The 20,789-nt window shown below is 32.7% G+C and overlaps 1 protein-coding gene across 2 annotated transcripts in view; it reads left to right on the top strand.

Annotated features, from left to right (window-relative positions):
* The window catches only part of Gabrg1 (gamma-aminobutyric acid type A receptor gamma1 subunit), a 76,630-nt gene that overhangs the window by 10,205 nt on the left and 45,636 nt on the right, over nt 1-20,789 (top strand). For both annotated transcript variants that reach the window (XM_021210631.2, XM_029545421.1), the window contains exon 2: nt 14,684-14,832. In XM_021210631.2, the coding sequence (XP_021066290.1) occupies nt 14,684-14,832 (149 nt within the window). The remainder of the gene's footprint in view (nt 1-14,683; nt 14,833-20,789) is intronic.

Here is a 20,789-nt window from a genome sequence, read left to right as displayed (position 1 = left end):
ACTAGTCCCCTATCTGATTTAGGATTGGTAAAGATCCTTTTCCAATCTGTTGGTGGCCTTTTTGTCTTATTGACAGTGTCTTTGCTTTATAGAGCTTTGCAATTTTATGAGGTCCCATTTGTCAATTCTCGATCTTACAGCACAAGCCTTTACAGTTCTATTCAGGAATTTTTCCCCTGTGCCCATATCTTCGAGGTTTTTTTCCCCCACTTTCTTCTCTATAAGTTTCAGTGATTCCGGTTTTATGTGGAGTTCCTTGATCCACTTAGTCTCGACCTTAGTACAAGGAGATAAGGATGGATCAATTCTCATTCCTTACATAACAGCCAGTTGTACCAGCACCTTTCATGTTTTATTAGTAACATTTGCTACTGTTTTTTTTTTTACTTTATTAAGTATCAGTAAAAATAAATATTTCATAATAGATATCTCAAATATTAAGAAAAATATTTTTATCATTTTATTTTTATCATCTTTCTAAATATATGCTTCTATCATGATTTTTTTTCCAAAGTCTACTCTGCTATAATTCTGTCTCTTTCTTATTAGAAAAAAAAGTTTTCAATCTTATAGCTCTAATCTGACTTAATAAACTATGTTGCAAAAGCTTAGGAACTGTTCAAAATATTTTTAAAAGCATAAATGACCTGAGAAGACTTTACTCCTATTGGAGGAGTTATGGATGGTAGATAACAGGGAAGGGAGGGAGAGTCACTCACTTTCCCTTTGGGGATCTGGCTGCTGGTAGTTTGCTTCTGCTGTTGATGGAGTGTCACTAATGTGTGCAAGGGTAGCCCTAATAGGACTTAGCAGGTTATTAAATATAAAAGAAGACATGAATCTGAGAAGGAGTTGGGGTGAGCATTATGGTAAGTTGGTATGGTAAGTTAGGTACTAAGATAGTCTTTATGGATATGATTCAAATATATATGTTCGATTTTCAAATAATAAGAATTCATAAGATAAACAGCAGTAATAAAACATACCATATGAAAAAATGACATATTTATAGATAAATAAATTTAGCTATACTCCTTTTTATTGGCTTAGTATTTTATACTGAAGATGAACTCTGGTTTATAAAATTATATTTAAATATACTTTCTCAGTTCTATAAGCATGAATTTTGTAAGCATAAATTATTTGTCCAGAGGTAAATAATATACATGATTTTTATTACAATAAGTTAATCAATATTTCTAAATTACTTCATGCAGAGCAAGTCTCAGAGTCCATTAATTGTTATACAATGCCATTTATCCATCTTCTTACTGGTGATGGACCATTTAATATTGTGCCAGTGTGATGTTTAAAAGTTTTATTATATTTTAATGTATTTTATACTACTACCAGTGAGTGTTAACATAGTTTCATATATTTACTGTTTTTTTATAATCTTTGAATTCTCATTTGCTTACTGTGGTATGTATCTCTTTCTTGTCTCTAATGAAAACTAAAGCAAAATTTTGGTATATATATATATTCTATTTTCCACTCTCCTATTGATGTTTTCTTATGCTCTTTAAGAGGCTGTAGTTTACTACTCTTAAACATTAACTCTATCTGCAATTTTCTGTTATAAATATGGTTTTTATTTCTTATAACTTAGTTAATCACAATTTCAATGAATTTTGCTAGATACATCACTATTTTATTTCTAGACAAACTAGTCATTTTCCTTCTACTCACCAAATTTCCACATCATTGGATGTGATTCTGAGAATCACATCCAATTTTTTGTTTTGTTTTGCTAGGTTTGGTAAATAAATTTGTAAAACATCTGTTATTTGAGAAATGTTGCATGCACACAAAGGTCATGTGAATAAGAGGGATTTCCTCATTGACTCCAGTATTTGAACATTGTCTCCACTTGGGGCTGCTGTTTGCGGAGCTTTAAGATGTATGTCCTTATTGTCAGATATAAGTCACTGAGGCAGGCCCTGAGGTTCAAAGCCTCACATATCCTAAGTTCAGTCTTTCTGCCTTGAGCTCTCTTCTTTCTGTTCCTATTTTCATCTCTGAAATTTGCTGCAATGCTTTTTGTTATCCCTCAGAAACTCTAAGCAGAATGAACTATTTCACAATGTGTCTAGGTCATGGGTTTTATCACAGCAGTAAATAGGTAGAAAATATACATACAGTGTGTCTGATAAAGTTAATCCTTCATTTCTTTTGCTCCAATTTCTACTGTGTCCTCCATCATGATTCCCTTTCAACCATATGTGTTCTGTTTTACTCATTTCTATACTAAGTCCATGCAGCACTGCCTGTGGGTATTTGCACAGCTTAAGAACGTCTACTTGAACATGAATATCACTCCTAAAGGATCAATCCTTAAAGAAAATGGTTTTTCTTCCTCCCAGGCAACTCCCAAAGGACCTTCACTGAGGAATGGGGCTTCATGGCACCTTCCTGAGAAATTTATAACAGATACACATTTCCTTCTTGAAACCTGCCACTTGATGTATCTCTACTATAGGGTTTTTCTTATGTTTGTGCATAAATGAGGAAAAACTAATCACATTTAAAAAAACAGAAGGAAACCTACTACTATAGAATCATTCAAAAATCTATACACATATAAAAAGAACTTAAATAAAATTATCATACAATTGAGTGACAAAGCTCTTACTAGATAGAACAGGCTAACAAATAAACAGTGTATTATCAGAAATGAGTTACTGTTTTTTGAAGCTGTTGCCCATAAAGGTTCCATATTTCTCCTTATATTACAGATTAGTGTCAATGATCTTGGTTACCCTAAGTCTGGTAAGACCCTATTACTGAAGATACCAGATACTTGAGTCATAGAACAAAGAGAAATTGAATTAGAACTCACCTGGAAGATTCAGACCTATTGGCTAGATTTCATAGTGCTAGAAGGATCAATGCATACAGCTAGAATATACAAATAATCATCAATATTACCAGTAATTACTAAGTAACAGTAATGACTAGCACTGGAGACATGCTTAGTGGTATAATAGTGACACAACCATCATGAGACTAGATACCCACCCATTTATGGTTAGATTTAAGACCAACTCCACCAAATGAAAATCATACACTGTTGGGCTACCCAATACTGTGTGTCATTATTCTGCTAAATAGACATGCTACTGGACAAATCTCGATGACTTATACCCATAGCTTAGTGTACCTTTTGCATTAGATCATGAACAACACAGACTCTCAACTGGAAAAAATCCAGAGAATGAAGGAATCTTGAGTGCTCAGTCATAAGCTGAACATCTGTATCACACTCATTTTTAAATGTTCAAGGACCATTATGGAAGAAGGTGTAAAAATTGGAAATACAGGAAAGGGTGGATATAGAATTAGATCTAGTGGGGAATTTACATAGAAGAGCTTTAAATGCTGTGCATGCACAAGATTAATCCAGACAAAACCCAGCATGGAACCCAGATGGGCTTGATGTCTCACTTCAAATGTGGAGCCATTGGCAACTGATAGTTGCAGGTAGAGGCAGATTCAGTTTTCTTACAGGGAGTTGGCCCTGTTATGTGGATCATGCTCCAGTGGATGATCATACATCCAAAAGAATATGAGCAGATCAATTTGAACTTGAAAAGGGAAAAAATGAAACAGTTATTTAGGCAGGGAAGGGAATGGGTCTTTGTGGAACTGGGAAAGGATGTTGAATATTATCAAAATGCATTGCTTAAAATTCTCAAAGATGAAATAAAAATAAAAATATAAAGATTATTGAATGTTTTATGAGCAGCAGATCACAGGTGGAACTTGTGTAGGCAATCCATATTTATGTTTGCAACTTACATAAAATATTTATAAACGATCTGTCACTTTTTTCTGTTATTTTGGAGTTAATATTAAGTAAGGGAAAATCATGTATGTACATATAGAAATATCATATATTTATATATTTGGCATATACATAATTATAGAAATGTATAATATATTTTCTCTAAGTCTTATATATAATTAAAATAAATTAAGTATTAAGTACTTATTTAATTATGTATAGATTTTAGAATGATAATCTGACTAGAATATAAGAAAAATAAATGCCCTTAGTTAAGGCTAGATTAAAATTTCACATAAAATTATCAGATAAATCAAAGCCATATAAATATCTCAAGAATTATCCATGATAAATGTTGGAGGAGCAAAAGTGTATGGTGGCAGACTAGATAAAGGAAATGGTGAGAGCCATTCTGGATGCATATTAAACCTTCAGACTAGGATCAAGGGCTCTAAACATGGAGTGTGTGTGAGTGTGTGTGTGAGTGTGTGCCATGCCCTGCATTCTTACAGTATTTCATGATTGTTGTGTTGATAATTAAGTACAAGGATCCATGAGCTGAAATAATGAGATCTAAGAGAGTTTCTGGTGAATTCTGTCTTGAAACTAGAAGTATGAATATTGGAAAATTCTTCAAATCTTGCAGAAGCTTAACTTGTATTTAAAATGTGCAATTAATTGTAAATTATATGTAAAAATGGCCATAATGGATACCTTATGTTAGGCACATGCCTATTTATTAATTCATGGAGAAAATAATTGAGATACTATTTTCTGCAGTGTTATACTGTAGGTAATGGGGTTGTATGAGAAAACAAATGAGGCTAATCCCAACAGTTGAAAATTTTCTTTGAGAATGCATGTTCTGAAACCAGTAGAGATGATCAGTAATAATTGTATTGAAGAAATTAGTTTTTTCCATTTAAGTAAGTCCTAAGATCCACAGGGAAAGGATTGTCTATCTTTAGCTATTACTTGATGAATATATACCTGCACAGCAGTAAAGAAGTATAGACTGAACATGATTGACCTGCAGTTACAAAGCCTGAATCTAAAACTATTCTTCAGAGATTTATTGACATAATGAGGATTTCCATGACAATAGTCATGTCACACTGAATGGGTAGGGCCTTACAAATTAGACTTACTCTGACTATATAATTTCTTTCTTTGAATAGGAACACCTACAAGAAAGAAATTCTGATACCAAATATTATTGAACATAAAATATTGAGTATCACCAAGTTAGTTCATTTGAGCAAAAGAGAATGGAAACTGTTAAAATCAGATTAAGAAATGTATATAAAACATATAATTCCTTTCCTTTTCTTAATCTGAAAATTTCCCCAGACATAGAAGACTCTGTGTAATATTTTATTCCACACTTATCATTGTCTTTCACAGAAAATCTTCCTTAAATATTTCCAATTGATAATGTCATAAGAACAATTTCTAACATACAAATTCACAAGAACTGCAAATTCACAAGACTTGTACAAATTCAGTCAAACTAGATCAAATCACAGCAAAGAGAAGGGAAAATAGGTACAAATTCTCACCCCAAACAAGAAGCTACTGCAATTTATTTTATAGATTCATGGGAGGAAAAACCAGTTTTCTCCGATGTGTTTCATTGGATTTCTCCGATGTGTTTCATTGGATATATCAACATAATTTAGGATGGTCTTCATGTTCAGAAATAGCTGAAAAACACAAAATGGATATTATGTTGCCTGCCTGCATTTGTGTGTGTGTGTGTGTGTGTGTGTGTGTGTGTATGTGTGTATGTGTGTTTATGTTTTTATTTACTTATTTTGACTTTTTGTTCTTTGAATTTTGTTATGTTTATGAGGGAGAATATGAGGAAAAGTGAAGTTGGGTGGGCTTGAGACGAGGGATGATTTGAGAGGACTTTGGGAGTGGCAAAATTATCATCCAAATACAGTGTATATAATGAAAGAAAACACTAGCCAGTTGACACATGATAACAAAATGCTATAAAACTTGAAGAGGAAAATAATCATTCTGGCTCATTCCTCCTTTAAGTTTGATCTTTTGCAGAATCCGTTAAATTTTAATAATTATACACAACTTCACTTCCGTGAACTATCCTAAGACTGAAGGTGTATGTATCTTGAAGGAATGTTATGTTATTGATCAAATCCATAATATTTTTAACATCAACTATGGCGATATTTACATATTTGACATTCTTTGGGTGACTAAGAACCAAGATCCAAGACTAGATATCCTGGAGACTTTAGATAAAACCAAATATTATTCTTCTAAAGGGAAAATAATATTAGTAATAAAATGACTCCTAATAACATTCTATTATATCCTTTTTATGGCTTTGCTTAGCCATCAGAGAAGCTTCCTCCTGCAGGAAACAAGAACAAATTCAAAGATCCATAGGCAGACATTACTCAGAGAATAAAAGACTGTAGAACACTCAACCCTTAAGTAGACATTACTCAGACAGTAAGAGACCCTGGAACACCTCAGCCCTTAAATGGATGCCTCTATCAGATCCTTCCCCCCAGGACTCAGAGAAACTTGTCGAGGGCAAAGTGATAAGAGTGGAAGAGCCAGCTGGATGGAAGACATCAAGAAAACAAGGTCCCCTGAATCACAATGATCAGAGAATATGTAATGAACTCATAGAGATTGTGTCAGCATACACAGGACCTCACAGGAAGGCATCAAATCCCCTTTGTATATATTAGTATGGCTTTCGGTTTAGTGTTATCAAATTTCTGGAGAAATGAGCAAGTCTGTGAATTTTATCCCCTGTCCTGGACCATTTTCCTTCTGTTTATTTGTTTTGTTCAATTCCATTGTGTTAGACTTTATTTTATCTTATATGTTGTTGTATTATATTCATTATATGTTATTATCCATCCTAATTCTATTTGTTTTTTAAGATGAGACAGAAAGCGTGTGGACCTTTGATGGGAAAGGAGGTGGGGAGGGACTGGATGGATTAGATGAAGCGAGAGTATAATCAAGATATATTATATGAAAAAAAAAAAAAAGATGAACGGTTTTCTCTTCAAAAATTCCTGCAGGAAAATAGTTGTTCTTAAAACATTGTTTTGTTTTGAATATCATAATTACTGTGCTTTTTCCCAGCTACTCTCTACAGCACTTTTATGTAAGCAGGCAGTCAAGGCACAACACCTCTCCTGCTTCAGCAAAAACAGCTGTGTGTTCTATGGCTGTTATTGTTTGCTCTTCTTTCAGCCTCACTGAATTGAATTACATTTTATTTTATTTTGTTTTATGCAAGTCAGTTCCAGAAAGGACCTGTATCTGCTGCCAAGCCATTGGTTTGAAACTTCATGAAGAGTTTAGCCATGACTATAGAAAGGGCCATTTTCTAGCTCCACAGATGTGAATAGTCCCTGTACTTATTGTGTAGTTCTCCTTACCCATCAGCAGTGGTGCTTGTGAAACCATCTCCCATTTTGCTAATTCTGGTTGATTTCTGAGAAATACAGATTACCAAACCAATGTACCCTTTCAAAATACAATATTTTTCCAGCTTCCAAAGATTTGCAAATAAATAAACGGTAAACTAAAAGAACAATCTGGAGCAAAATCTTTTAATAACTTCTTTAAGCCCCATAGTTTCATTAACAGACCAATACTAATGTATAATCCAAACCTTATATATTCTACAAGTTTTAATCTGGGGTTATTGTATTTCTCCTTCTATGCTCATCAACTAGAAAGATGCTAAACACATAGCAATCACTCTATAGTTATAGTAAATAAGATACCATCATTTATAAAGTAGCATTAAAATTGAAGCTAGACTATAATTCACAGCTCAGTTGTTTAGTAAATTTGTCCAAATCAATAGGTGCTATATATATTCAGCATTCTTCTATTTTACTCATGTATCATTATCAGTAATCTATTTCCCTAGCACTCATAGAGATTACATAGTATTTCATACTCACATTTACAAAATGAATTATGTGATTTTTATCTACCAATATATAATATATGCATGTCATTTAGTGGTAAATTATATAGAGTAACATAAAATAGCTGTAACATTATTAAATTTTATAGTGTTATAGCATTAATGAGAAAGTCAAGTAGATTGCTTTATACCTTAAATGCTTGCTGAATTCATACATAGTTGACAACTGCATTATTATCTATGGTTTTATAATTCCTACCAGATTTCTTTCTACCACAGTCTCATCCTCCTAGCTCATCATATGTTTGCCCGACTTCTATACTGGTACAGCTCTACCTGTCTTATTTGAATGGAGACCCTCACACTTGTATAAATCATATTTCACCCCTGCCTCTGTGTGCATTCAGAACCTTTGGAAAATTATTTGTCTCTCATATTTATTTATATTTAAATGAAATTATATAATTTGCATTAAGTTAAGAGCTCTTAACTGGGCTTTATTTACGGAATGTTTTAAGAAAATAGTAAAATATGTAAAATATATATTTTGATACCCATTTCCCTTGAAAGGGTATTTAATCATTATGCCTTTTTTAGCTCTGTAAACCAACACTAATTACTATACCAAATAATCTAGCAAATGTTATTTACTAATATTGACATGGCAATATTTAAAATTTCAGCTAATTAAATATACAGCATGATGTGTAAATAAGATCAAAACTTGTAGTCACAATGTCTGAGTATATATTATTTTCTTGAAAATGTTAAATGGTGGCAACTCAGGTTCCTTGCCCAAGTACAATTATCCTGTTGCATTCAATGTCTTTTGCTTACTCTTATTTCTGGAAAGCAGAGTTAGTATAATCCCTGCAAATCATATAATGATAATATGAGGTGCCATATTAATAAAGGTGGGAGTAGTAGTGCAAGTAGTAACAGCAGCAGCATTAGCTGGAATAGGGATTTTGCTTGTGGTGATGTAGTAATCAGTTTGATGGTCCCAAATTTTTGAAGTACAAGTAACAGTAACAAATTATGTATTATATTTACTACACAGAGATTTTCTTCCCTGTATTCTCAGTACAATAGGTAATAAGCATCCTGTCCTTGTCCAGTAAATATATAGGGAATAACTATGTAAAATTTAGGACCTTGTCAGTGGATATCACTTGAAATTTTAACCTTTGTTTTTTCAAACCTTGGGAAACAGGCAGATAATAGTCCCTTAGAGTTTAGAGAAATTCCATGGGCAATTCATTTAGATGGTCTGGATTACACTGTGTTTTTTCTTAGATTAATGGGAGACACACCCTTGTGTGTCAGAATTAGAACACATTGCCCTTTTTATGTGAACTATCTATAGAGTTACTCTATAATTCATCATCTTAAGTAGGTCATTTTGTAAGTGAGAGAGAGGGATTTAAAAATAATTCCACAGCCACAGATTTGAAACAGGCTTGTCCTGAGGGAAGTTAAGAAATTTTCATCTTATGAATGAAAATTGGTTTGTGATGGCTGGTTGATATGCTTTAGGCACATGTATGTTATCAGTGTTTAGACATGGCTCCTCTTCTGATTGTATAACAAAAATCCACTTGTCTTTTCTTATATTATCTCTTAAATATTAGGTAAAAACACTTTGTACATGAAACAAAAGTTATGTAGCCATCAAAGTACTTTCCTATGCAATAACGTGCCATTGCATCATATTAAGTGGTTAGGAAGATATGATACACATGACATCAAAACATTCTTTTGTAACTAGTTACAGATAACTGTAGATGCAGAAGCTTCAGGGTGGGGTACAGAAGTCAAGATGAGATAGGGCATGTTAGAGATATTTGAGAAAAAATATATAGGAAAAGTTTATGTGAGAAGGGCGAATGGACAGGAGAAGGTTTGTGCAAAACAGTTGCTTGATACGTGTGAAACTTGAAAAAGAAGATGAAGTTTAGATGGACTGTCTTGAGAATACATTGCTCTTCCAAGAAAGGGAAGAATCAGACATGAATAGGTTCAGTACTGCCCCTGCTTTTTCTGTTATTGCCTGAGAGCAGCTGCTGGTAACTCAGGCCTGTAGAGTTCCAGAACTGTTTCCAGTGCCTTCAGCTGGATAGCTTGGAGAGTCATGCTCCCAGACCAGGGAATCTATCAGCAAATTTCAGGGTTATCATGATAATTAAGTCGACAGAATAATGTTCTATCTCTCCCCAGAAAAAGCTCCATTTAATTATTTATTTTTATGATTAGAAATTCAATTCAGAACACTTTTTGGTATAGATGAAGCAGAAGTTCATTCTTAGGCTGTGAATACTTCTATATTAGATCCTCTATTAATATTATAAATTATATATTGGAAAATTGCATAATAATATTAAATAAAGAATTACATCTGTGGTTTCACTTGTATAAAATATTGAGTATACATGTCACCTGTTTTCTCACCAAATACTTAGACTCACTTTATATATAAATAATAAACAAACTACTTAATGTTATATTCATATACTCTTGTGATCATAATGCCATATATTTCTAGTTTTGGTAAGTAATTTTTGAGATGAAATTCAAGACCTCAAACATACTAGGCACCTGCTTGAGTTCTCAGCTGCTTGGCTAAGTTCCTAACCCCTCCTTTCTGATGATTTATAAGCATTAATTGGTTACATATGAACAATCTATTATGTGAATATTAAATTATTTACTAAAGCATATTCACATTATAAAATGCCTGCTCTTTCTTAACTCAATAAATACTATTGTGTGTGATTTTTTCAGTATTATTTGTTTAACTATATCTGCTCCATTTTAGGAAATCTTCACTAAGTCAGGAATGTCATACTATTTGTCATTGCATTTCCAGAATTTTACACATTTCAAATACATGGTAATTTATCCATAAATGAATGAAAACTGTGTGTTGGAGACCAATCTCCTTAGAAAGCCTTTTTCACAGAGAAGGTGTTATTCCTTAATATTCACACTTTCAGAAATGTGATTCCTTCAGGTCATTTTACCTTCTTGGAAGCAAAAGTTGCAGAAGGAAGAATTCTAGACTTAGAACTTTCAATAAGGTTCAGGCATACCGTATAATGTGATCTCCTTCAAAGTAGCAAATCCATGTCCCACCATCTTTAGTAGAGATAAACCAGGTTATTCAGGGAAACTTCAGAAGACACAACTTTAGCTTATATAAGTTTTTAGAAACAAAAAACACATCCACTTTGTATTATTTAACCCATAATGCATCCTGTAAATCAATTCCTTTCTTATCTATGAAGTAGTGATGTATGTGTTTTCCCCAGAATTAATGCATATTAGATGACATAACATGTCAAAGGAACCAACTACCACAAGATAAAAGTAGGCAAAGTTCCTTAAAACCATTGGTATTTAGTAGGCACAATTGCTGATAATAACAATCCAACCATTAATTATCAGAGTAGATAATTAGGAAAAATTGCATTATCAAGACTCAAAGACTCATTGAGGTTACATTTACATGAATTTAAATTGCTTATAGACTTCTTTGAGAATGAGTCCAGAAACTTTCTAATCTTAGTAAAGGAAATTTAGTAATGAGTATTTACTTCCTATTGTTGCCCAAAATACATCGATTTTACAGTAATCTCCAAACTGATTATAAGACCTAAATAACCCCTAGAGCATAAAATTACATTTCAAAAATTGTATTTTTAATTATCCAAGTAAGACCAATATGATATTAAAATATTTAACAAATATTCTGAAACTCATTTGGATAGCTTCAAGGAAGGTGTAGTGAAATTAGAATTAATGAAATTTTTTTATTATGAGGTAAAATGATGAAAATAGCTCTATGATATTAACAAGATCACTTTTCTGTGCTTCATATTGATAGGGGAATATAACTCACTATAATTGTGTGTTTTTGTTTATTAAAGTCTACCATGCAAGCTAAGGGGAAAAAAAGCAAACTTTAATTTAATTTACTGAGAGATTTGACTGCAATTGTGTTTCAAGGGAATCTTATATATTCAGCAGCTTTTCCATACCTACCAAACATTTCCTTTTCTATAACATGGATTGAGACATGCAAGGGAGTTTAAAAGATAGCCTTTTAACAATGTCTCAGCCTCTATATGTTTACTAACTTAAAATAATTGTATTCCAAGATATTTCACCAGCCTGAGTTCTTTTAATTTAAGTGTGGTCAATATCTTAGTTTGCCTAAGTGTATACTTATTTATTTTAGAGGAAACAGTGAGATATGTTTAAGAAAATAATATAAGGTTATATAAACACAAATTGCAAAATACATAAAAGGCAATGAAACACTTGTATAAGATTCTAATAACTAAATAATCATGAAACTTTATTTTTTTATTATTTGCAATAGCTATTGCTTTATTTGAAGAGTAGAGGAAAGCCTTCATTTTCATTTGTAAAAATTCCCTCAATGAAAGCAGTATTTCATTATCTTTGCAGTGCAACTACCAGAATCTCAGATCCACCAACAGATCATAGTCAAATCAACCAATCCCTCAGGTGCTGTTCTTCCATCGATAATGTACTAGAATACAGATAATGGCAGAAGCATGGAGCTGTGCTCTGGCAATTACCTTGTGACTCTACAAAGGAGATTTTCTAAGTTTTTTTAAAGTACATTCTATTTTTTTAATCATCATTTAAGTAGGATAAAATGAATGGACAGAGATCAGACTAAATCTGCCCGGGTACAGGATGTGGCCTTGGTGAGAGAAACTGATAAAAATTTAGAGAAAAGACTCGGAGGCAAGAGGCACAAGTATATGTCTACTTGTTTCCTAAGATAGGAAATAAAGACCAAAAAAGACCACAAAAGACTTTATAAATAGGAAAATACCAGGTTAAAGTGTGTTAGTGGCAAACTGATCTGAATGCATGTGGCTTACAAAGTTAGGCTATTGACCACTCTAGTTATGTTACGGCTTGTTCATGCTGACTTCATTCTTTGACTGAAAATGTGAAGTTCTCCTTTATACAACTAGTTATCTGCCATGTTAAATTTATATGATATTAGACTTTCTGCTTTGGGTGTGATTAATAATTTATTTTTAAAAAACCATTTAAAGAGTCAAATATTACTTCATGAGGCCAAGGTTTGTATAATTTTCTTGCAGGAAGAACTGACCAAGACAAAAGCTATTGGACCAAGACGTGTGCCTAAATAGAAAAAAACAAACACATTGTAAAGAAACTAAACATAACTAGCTATTAGCTCAAAATATCAGAATCACTGAAGAGATGATTGAGGAAAACAACTACTTTGAAATTAAGCTTCCCTTTATTGTTTTATTTAATGTTGCAATTGCTTAACATTTTGTACTGTAAAAAAAAAAAGTACATAACAGATGAAATCAGTGCATGTGGATAGGTCTCATTTTGGCCCATAATTTTGGAAGTTTCACCATGTAATTGTTGATTCCATTGTGTTGGTTAGTAAAGCCACATGACAGAGAGGTAAAAGCAATATTTGACAGCTTGTGTACCCTCTGTGATATCTGGAAGCAAGGGGATAGAGAGACAAAGAGTATGGTGGTCCATGATGAGGTTCAAAGGCATATCACAATTAGATACCTGCACCATTAGGATCCATCTTCAAAGATCCTATTACCTTCCAGTGGTTCCTCAGGCTGGAGATCAAAGTTTTACTTATGGGTTATTAGAAGACACTGAACATATAATCTACAGATTCAAACACATTATATTTACAAAAAAGAAGAGTGTGTACTTACTAAAAATTCATGTGCACAGTAATAGATATGTATTAATAGTGCATATTGATATAAATATACCAAGATAAAACTGATGTAATTTAGAATAGCACATTTCCTTGAGTTTTTCAATAATTAGGTTTAGGTGTTGGACCTTTTTCATTGAATAACTAAAGACTTAATAAAATAGAGTCTGTTGCCTAGTCTATAATGATTCCATTAAAGAAGAATGGAGTGGTTAAGCTTAAACTTTGTATGCCCTAGTACAGGAGAACACCAGGGCCAAGAAGTGGGAGTGAGTGGGTAGGGAGCAGGGGGCGTATAGGGGACTTTGGGGATAGCCTTTGAATTTTTGAAATGTAAATGAAGTAAATACCTCATAAAAATTGGAAAAAAATCAATTACTTTTATTTTCTATTTTTTAATCTAAAAAAAAATATTTTACTTGCATCTATATCTGTCTTATTTGAATGTCTCTACCATTATTTGGGAATAAACTGAATGCTTATGCTTATTATAAATGTATCTGTGTTTATAGGTATAGATGTAACCAAATGCACATAAGAATATAGAATAACAGTGCAGAAAAGAGGACACTACAGAAAAGAGATGAGCAAATGTTAAGTGTCAGGAGGAGAGGAAGGACAGGATATAGGTAATGGGCATGAGTCAAGAGAAAGTTTATGAAGCTAATTCTTTTTCTAGTTCTAATTCTGTCTGGGAGTATTTGATCTGGTGGTTTTTAATGAAAGAATTAGAAATAAAAACTTTTAAATCTTGTTTAATAATACTTTTCTTTATATTATCTTTTGATTCTTGTAACATACTCATATTTTAAATATTTTACTAAACTATTATAAATTTGCTTATGATTATTCACTTTTAATTTTAACTATTTACTGTAGACAATACCAAGTCACCAAATACAACTTTGAGTATTATATCTGAACAAGTCTAGGGAGCAATATTCATACTTTTATTGAATAATCTCGATGTTATGAGCAGTTTAGAGACATATTCTATATTTGGTTTAGCATATTTAATGTGTATTATTTTTAATGTATTTCTAATTTAGCATTTCCTTGTAACTTATTACAATTTAAAGTAATATGTATGTTTGCCCTCTTTTTATACTACCATATAAGTTATAATTTTGAAGTAACTTACATATTTATAAGTAAACATTTTGATAAAACTTTTTCTGCGCAACATTCTCTTTGAATCATTTAGTGTCGATAAAGCAGATGATGAAGATGATGAAGATTTAACTATGAATAAAACATGGGTCTTGGCACCAAAAATTCATGAAGGAGATATCACACAAATTCTCAACTCTTTGCTTCAAGGTTATGATAACAAACTTCGTCCAGATATAGGCGGTAAGTCTAATGTATCAATCTTGGGTCTTGATATCTTCACCAGCTTAGTCATTATCTCATATCCCATGAATGTTCCCGGTTATTATGACTGAGGATTGTTAGATTCTGTGGCCAGAATTTATAAAAGGTGTTAGCTGGGAACTTCGTTGAAATATTTTGGAAGACTAAGGAGAATCATAAAGTGATGGAATTGAAAGACAATTGAAGGTTCTAAATTTCTGGCAAAGAAACACACTTTTTAAACACAGGACTATAAGAAGTGATTGCAAAGTTACTAAAGGAATCATCTCTGTTCAACATTGTATCTCCAAGGCCCTGGCAAGTATGTCTGCATTTAACAGAACAAGTAACTAAGAAGGTTCTCACATTAACTTCAAAACAAAACCAAATAAACAAATAAAAATTTACCAAAACTTTAATTGAAATTATCTTAAAATTACAGTTAACAATGAAATCCATACATGTAGAAGAATTTCCTGGGTTTATTACATTTAATTTTGTAAATCATTTTTCCTTAAATCTATAATAAAAAGTATTCTTAAATATAACAAATATTCTTTAAGACTTTAAGTACAGTAATTGTATTTTCCTAGAATGTACAGTCTGTAGCAATAAAATTAGTTTTGTATATGTTCTCAAAATTAATAACTATTATTTATTATGCAATAACTTTGTCCTTGTTTTAATAATATAAAGATGTGATTATCTTCACGATGATGACCATTTACTTCTTTAATTTCATTCAGAAATGCATGACAGGACTTGAGCAAATTGTACAATATTTTCAGTATGTTTCTGACCTAAGAGGCCTAATTCACATTTCAGTTGTTTATATGAATGATGGTAGCTATGTAAAAATTTTAAGACACTCTCCTTGCTACATTCTCTTTTTATATTGCAAGGGTTTATTTCCCTAAAACTTGAAATACTTTCTGATAAGGACCATATTTTATCAGTATTTTCTACAAGTAAGTTTTCATCCTTTATAAATTTTAGCCAAGCTTAAAATTTTATATATACATATGTAATTTGAGTCTTGATGACTTCACTAGTCCTAATTTAGTCATTATCTCATATCCATTGACTAATTTTGGGTGCAGCTTCTCTATTCTTTCTTCTATTCATAAATTTACCCCAGTGTAAAACACACATACTAACTTACAGCTCATGCCTCATTTAATATGACTGCATCTGTGTTTTTGTAGGATAGTCATTGGCCATGTTGCTGGGTTTTTTTTCTCTATGTTTTTTGAAAATATGTTTAGTGACATAGACTTATGATCTTTACCTACCTTTGATTTTCTGGATATCGAACATTAATGTACATACTTCTTTAAATACTTAAAGAAAACCTTAGGAAATTTATGTTGGAATAAAATTTTATTTGTGGAAAATATCTGCAGTACATAAAAGTTTTAGTAGATTACATGCAAAGTTAAAACTTGTATACAACTTTTGATGACAATTATTATAATGAATATGTTATTCATCTTAAATACTTGTATTTTATAATTTTGTATTTTAATGTTCATGAGTTCTTAGTATTTTCCATTTATTATTCATTTTATTAACAATCTGTTTCTTATTAAAATACTGTTTTATTTATGAAAAATCTTGAATAAGATTTCAATTTTATTTTTATATGAGGTCCAGTTATTTCTTTGCCATTTTTTTTTGTGGTAAATAATTGCAGAACTACTTCACTGCTATAAAATGTTGGATTACTTGCTTTAGTCTATTTTATAACTTATACACTATCTCTTTTCCTAGGTTGTTTAAATAATTTCATGTTAAAATTGAGACAATAAAAATAAGTATGTATGCTTCAATAATCTGCAATGTTTAGAAACTTAATTTAAGAGAAATTAAGAGAAGAACATTGACACATGGCTACTATTTAAACATCATATCTCTTAACTTTATGTCTCTTTGATATTCAGCAGTGTTTATGTTTTTATGACTTTAGTAAATTAATAGAGAAAAATATCTGTCTTCTTTTGTTATTCATAATGAAGCAGTCAGCCCTAAAAATATTACTCTCTCACTCTGTCTCTCTCTGTCTCTGTCTCTTTCTCTTTTCTCTTTCTCTCTGTCTGTCATTCTCTCTCTCTCTCTCTCTCTCTCTCTCTCTCTCTCTCTCTCTCATACACAACACACACACACACACACACTCAAATATGTATACATATGTATGCATATTCGAGTTAACTTTAGACACTAAGCATTCTAAGCAGAACGTACGTATATGACTAGGAATATACACATCTATATCACTCCTCCTTACTCTCCTACTATGCTGTTTTACACTCTTTCAATCTCTTGTTAGAAAACATGAATCTGAGCAATAATAATAAAATAAAATGCAATAAGATAAATCAAATGAGCAAATCAGAACATGGCAAAACAGCCAAATACAAAATGCACAGGAAATGTATATAGACACAGATATATACATATTTGAATACACACACACACACACACACACACACACACACACACACACACACACATATATATACATACATACGTACACACATACACACATATATATATATATATACATGCATGCATACATACATACACAAATATATACATACACATGTACATTTATTTATGTATTTGTTCATTTGTTTGTGTGTTTGCAGTTGGTATCAGTCGGAGATAGCTTGTAGGTTCTGGATGAGGCCCTGTGCCCTCTTCTTGCTGCAGCCCTAGGACCCCATTTCTTTTAGTTCTAGGACCCCATTTGGTTCAGACCCTTCTGGCTCTCTGCACACTGTCCCAGTCTGTTTCTGAGTTCATATCTGAACCAACTCTGCTGTGTCTCAAGGGCCTTGGGGGCTTTGGCACTCCATCCACTCTGGCTTCACCACTGCCTCTGCAACAGAGTGCTCTGAGCCATGAGGGGAGGAATTTAATAGAGACCTTCCATTGAAGATTTCAACTGGGAGCCAGGTGGAGGATACAGGAAGGGTGCAAGGGAAGAAAGAGACGGTAGAAAATTAGGTAGCTATACTTTAATGTAAAGAAAGAGACAAAGAGCACTGGCTAGTTAAGTGCCCTTAAGTTCGAATTTGCCTAAAAGTTTTAATACGGTCGTGTTAATCTTTTTGCCTAGAATCCCACAGCAGTGATCTGATGCCTTTCAGTGCACTGCATCAGGAAGATGTGGTACTGCTCAATCCAAGTCCAACTTATTTCTTGTGGTATTAACATTGTTAATATGCTTAAGTATCAAATCTTCCAATTTTCTATACTTAAAAGGTGCTATGTTCCCCATTACTGACTAATTTATTTTAAAGTGATACATTGAGACTGTGTTAAAGTTTCCAGCACAGTCCTGTCCATCATTTGTGAATCATCAGTGAGTCATTTGTTACTGTCCTATTTTTCAAACAGACTCGATATTGTCATTATTCATCCTATGCATATTGACTGTAATTATATCATAAGGTACGGTGGTTCTTCCTATTGCAATTATTTACCTATAATCACTATCATCAACCAAAACCATGAGCAATTATGTTGCCTTACACTTCATAATCCAACATTGTCATTATTCACTGTATTGTACAATGTGAAACTGTCACCCACAGGAGCCTCTTATAATTTGTTCCCTTTGTTTGTATCAGTATGCCTATTGTTTTATAAGCTCATGATTTCTGTTCATCTCACCAGACATTCCAGCTCATCTTGACCTAGAACTAGAATTCACTCATCCTCTAAGAACATTGAGTTCTCTTATACTTTTATTTGATTTTTGGAATGGGCATTTAGAATTCAAGATCTAAACCTTTGGTGTATTCATTACTATTATGTATCACTCATTTTTTTTAATCCTCTCATTGGACTATGGTAGAAAATTGCATGTTTTCTACACACATTCCTAGGCATCAATACTCATAGATATTTCTTTTTTTATAGCATAGAATAGAGTTTATTCAGGGCATGGGGAGGGGAGTTGAAAGGTTGGAGACAGAGAAAAGCAGAGAGAGAGAGAGAGAGAGAGAGAGAGAGAGAGAGAGAGAGAGAAGCAGAAACCCACCATGAGCACATGGAAAGAGAGGGGGAAGGGAATGGAAGAGAGGGGGAAGGGGCAAGAGGACTGAGCAAGAAAGCAAGAGCAGATATCATACATGTATTATGAGACATGATTTTGTTCTGTAGTTTTGGCTTAAATGAAAATCACAGCATTTAATCTAGTCTTCCGTTTGTTTCCCCCCTCTCTCTTCCTCCTCCTCCTCCTTCTTCATTTTCTAGCATATTATTATTGGATATTTTGTTTATTTACACTTCAAATGTTATCCCCTTTCCTGTTTGCTCCTTCAGAAACTCCCAGATACATCCTTCCTCCCCTGCTTCTATGAGGGTGCTTCCCCACCAACTCACCTACTCCTGTCTCCCCACTCTGGCATTCTCCTACACTGGGGTATGGAGCCCCTACAGGACCAAGGGCCTCTCCTCCCATTGATGCCTGACAAGACTGTCCTCTGCTATGTATGCTGCTGGAGCCATGTATCCCTCCATGTGTACCCTTTGGTTGGTGGTTTAGTTCCTGGGAGCTCTGGGGGTCTGTTTGGTTGATACTGTTGTTCTTCCTCTGGGGTTGTAAACCCCTTCAGCTCCTTCAGCCCTTTCTCTGACTCCTCCTTTCAGTCCAGTGTTCAGTCCAATGGTTGGCTATGAGCATCTGCCTATGTATTTCTTACAGATTAGCTTCCTTTTCCAATTCTAGAGCATGATTCTAATGTCTTTACACTATAACCTCATACTTAGCCCTCAAAACTACATATAATTTTAGAACTTAATGTATCTATGTATTTTATGATTCATATTTAGCTTACTCACATATTTTGAATTCATTCCTGGATTTAGTATAAATTCTAAATCTAACTGAATTTTCCCAGTTGTTACACAGTTAATTCAGTATCATGAATTATTTTACTTATTTCTTGAGTTATTTTTTATTAGATATTTTCTTTATTTACATTTCAAATGTTATCCCCTTTCCTAGTTTCCCCTCCAAAATTCCCCTATCTCCTCCCCCCTCCCCCTGCTCCCCAAACCATCTACTCCCATTCCCAGTCCTGGAATTCCCCTACACTGAGGCATAGAGCCTTCACAGGACCAAGTTATTTTCTCACTATGTATGATTTCAAGTATTTACTTTTATCATTTTCTATCATATTTAATATACTAGAAATACTATAGTATATAATATATATATAATATAATATTATAGCATATAATATATAGTATATAATATAGTAAGTATTCTAGCTCATCTTGACCTAGAACTAAAATTCACTCATCCTCTGAGGACATTGAGTTCCTTTGAACTTTTATTAGGTTTTTGGAATGACATTTAAAATTTGAGATCTAAGCTTCAGATGTTTTCAAGACTATAATACTGTTAATATATAATATCTTTTAAATCTACTGTCATCTCATAATTCTATAGTATCTTTAATTTTTAGAGTTAACTGAGCTAACATGCATGTATGTTTGAATATATCAACTTTACTACCAATATATTTGTTTTAAAATCTTGGTATTTTTTATGGGAATTGTACTGCACTTGCAAATTTTCTTGAAAAAAACTGACATCTTGATAAGATGGAATTTCCCAAAAGAATGATGTGGAGTGACTCTCTATTCGTTCATATTTTGTTTGTGATTTCTAAGAGTAATTAAAATATTTTCCATGTGTTTTCTTTACAAGTACTACATCTAGTCTGAGGTATTTATTAATGTTACAAGCAATATTTTCTCAACCATCATATCAAGGAACATTGACTTATAAATCCTCATTACGTATTCTGGTATTTCATAATTTTTATTTTAAATCATTTTATGAATTTTCAGGATATGCTGTCAGAGCATATGTAGATAATTAACCCCCTGCTGCATTAGTTAATATGCAGTCCCATTTAATAATATTCACTGGTGGTCTACTT

The sequence above is a fragment of the Mus pahari genome, chromosome 13 (assembly GCF_900095145.1).
Source record: "Mus pahari chromosome 13, PAHARI_EIJ_v1.1, whole genome shotgun sequence".
In the NCBI taxonomy this organism is placed as follows: domain Eukaryota; kingdom Metazoa; phylum Chordata; class Mammalia; order Rodentia; family Muridae; genus Mus; species Mus pahari.
This window is presented reverse-complemented; position numbering and strand designations above follow the sequence as displayed.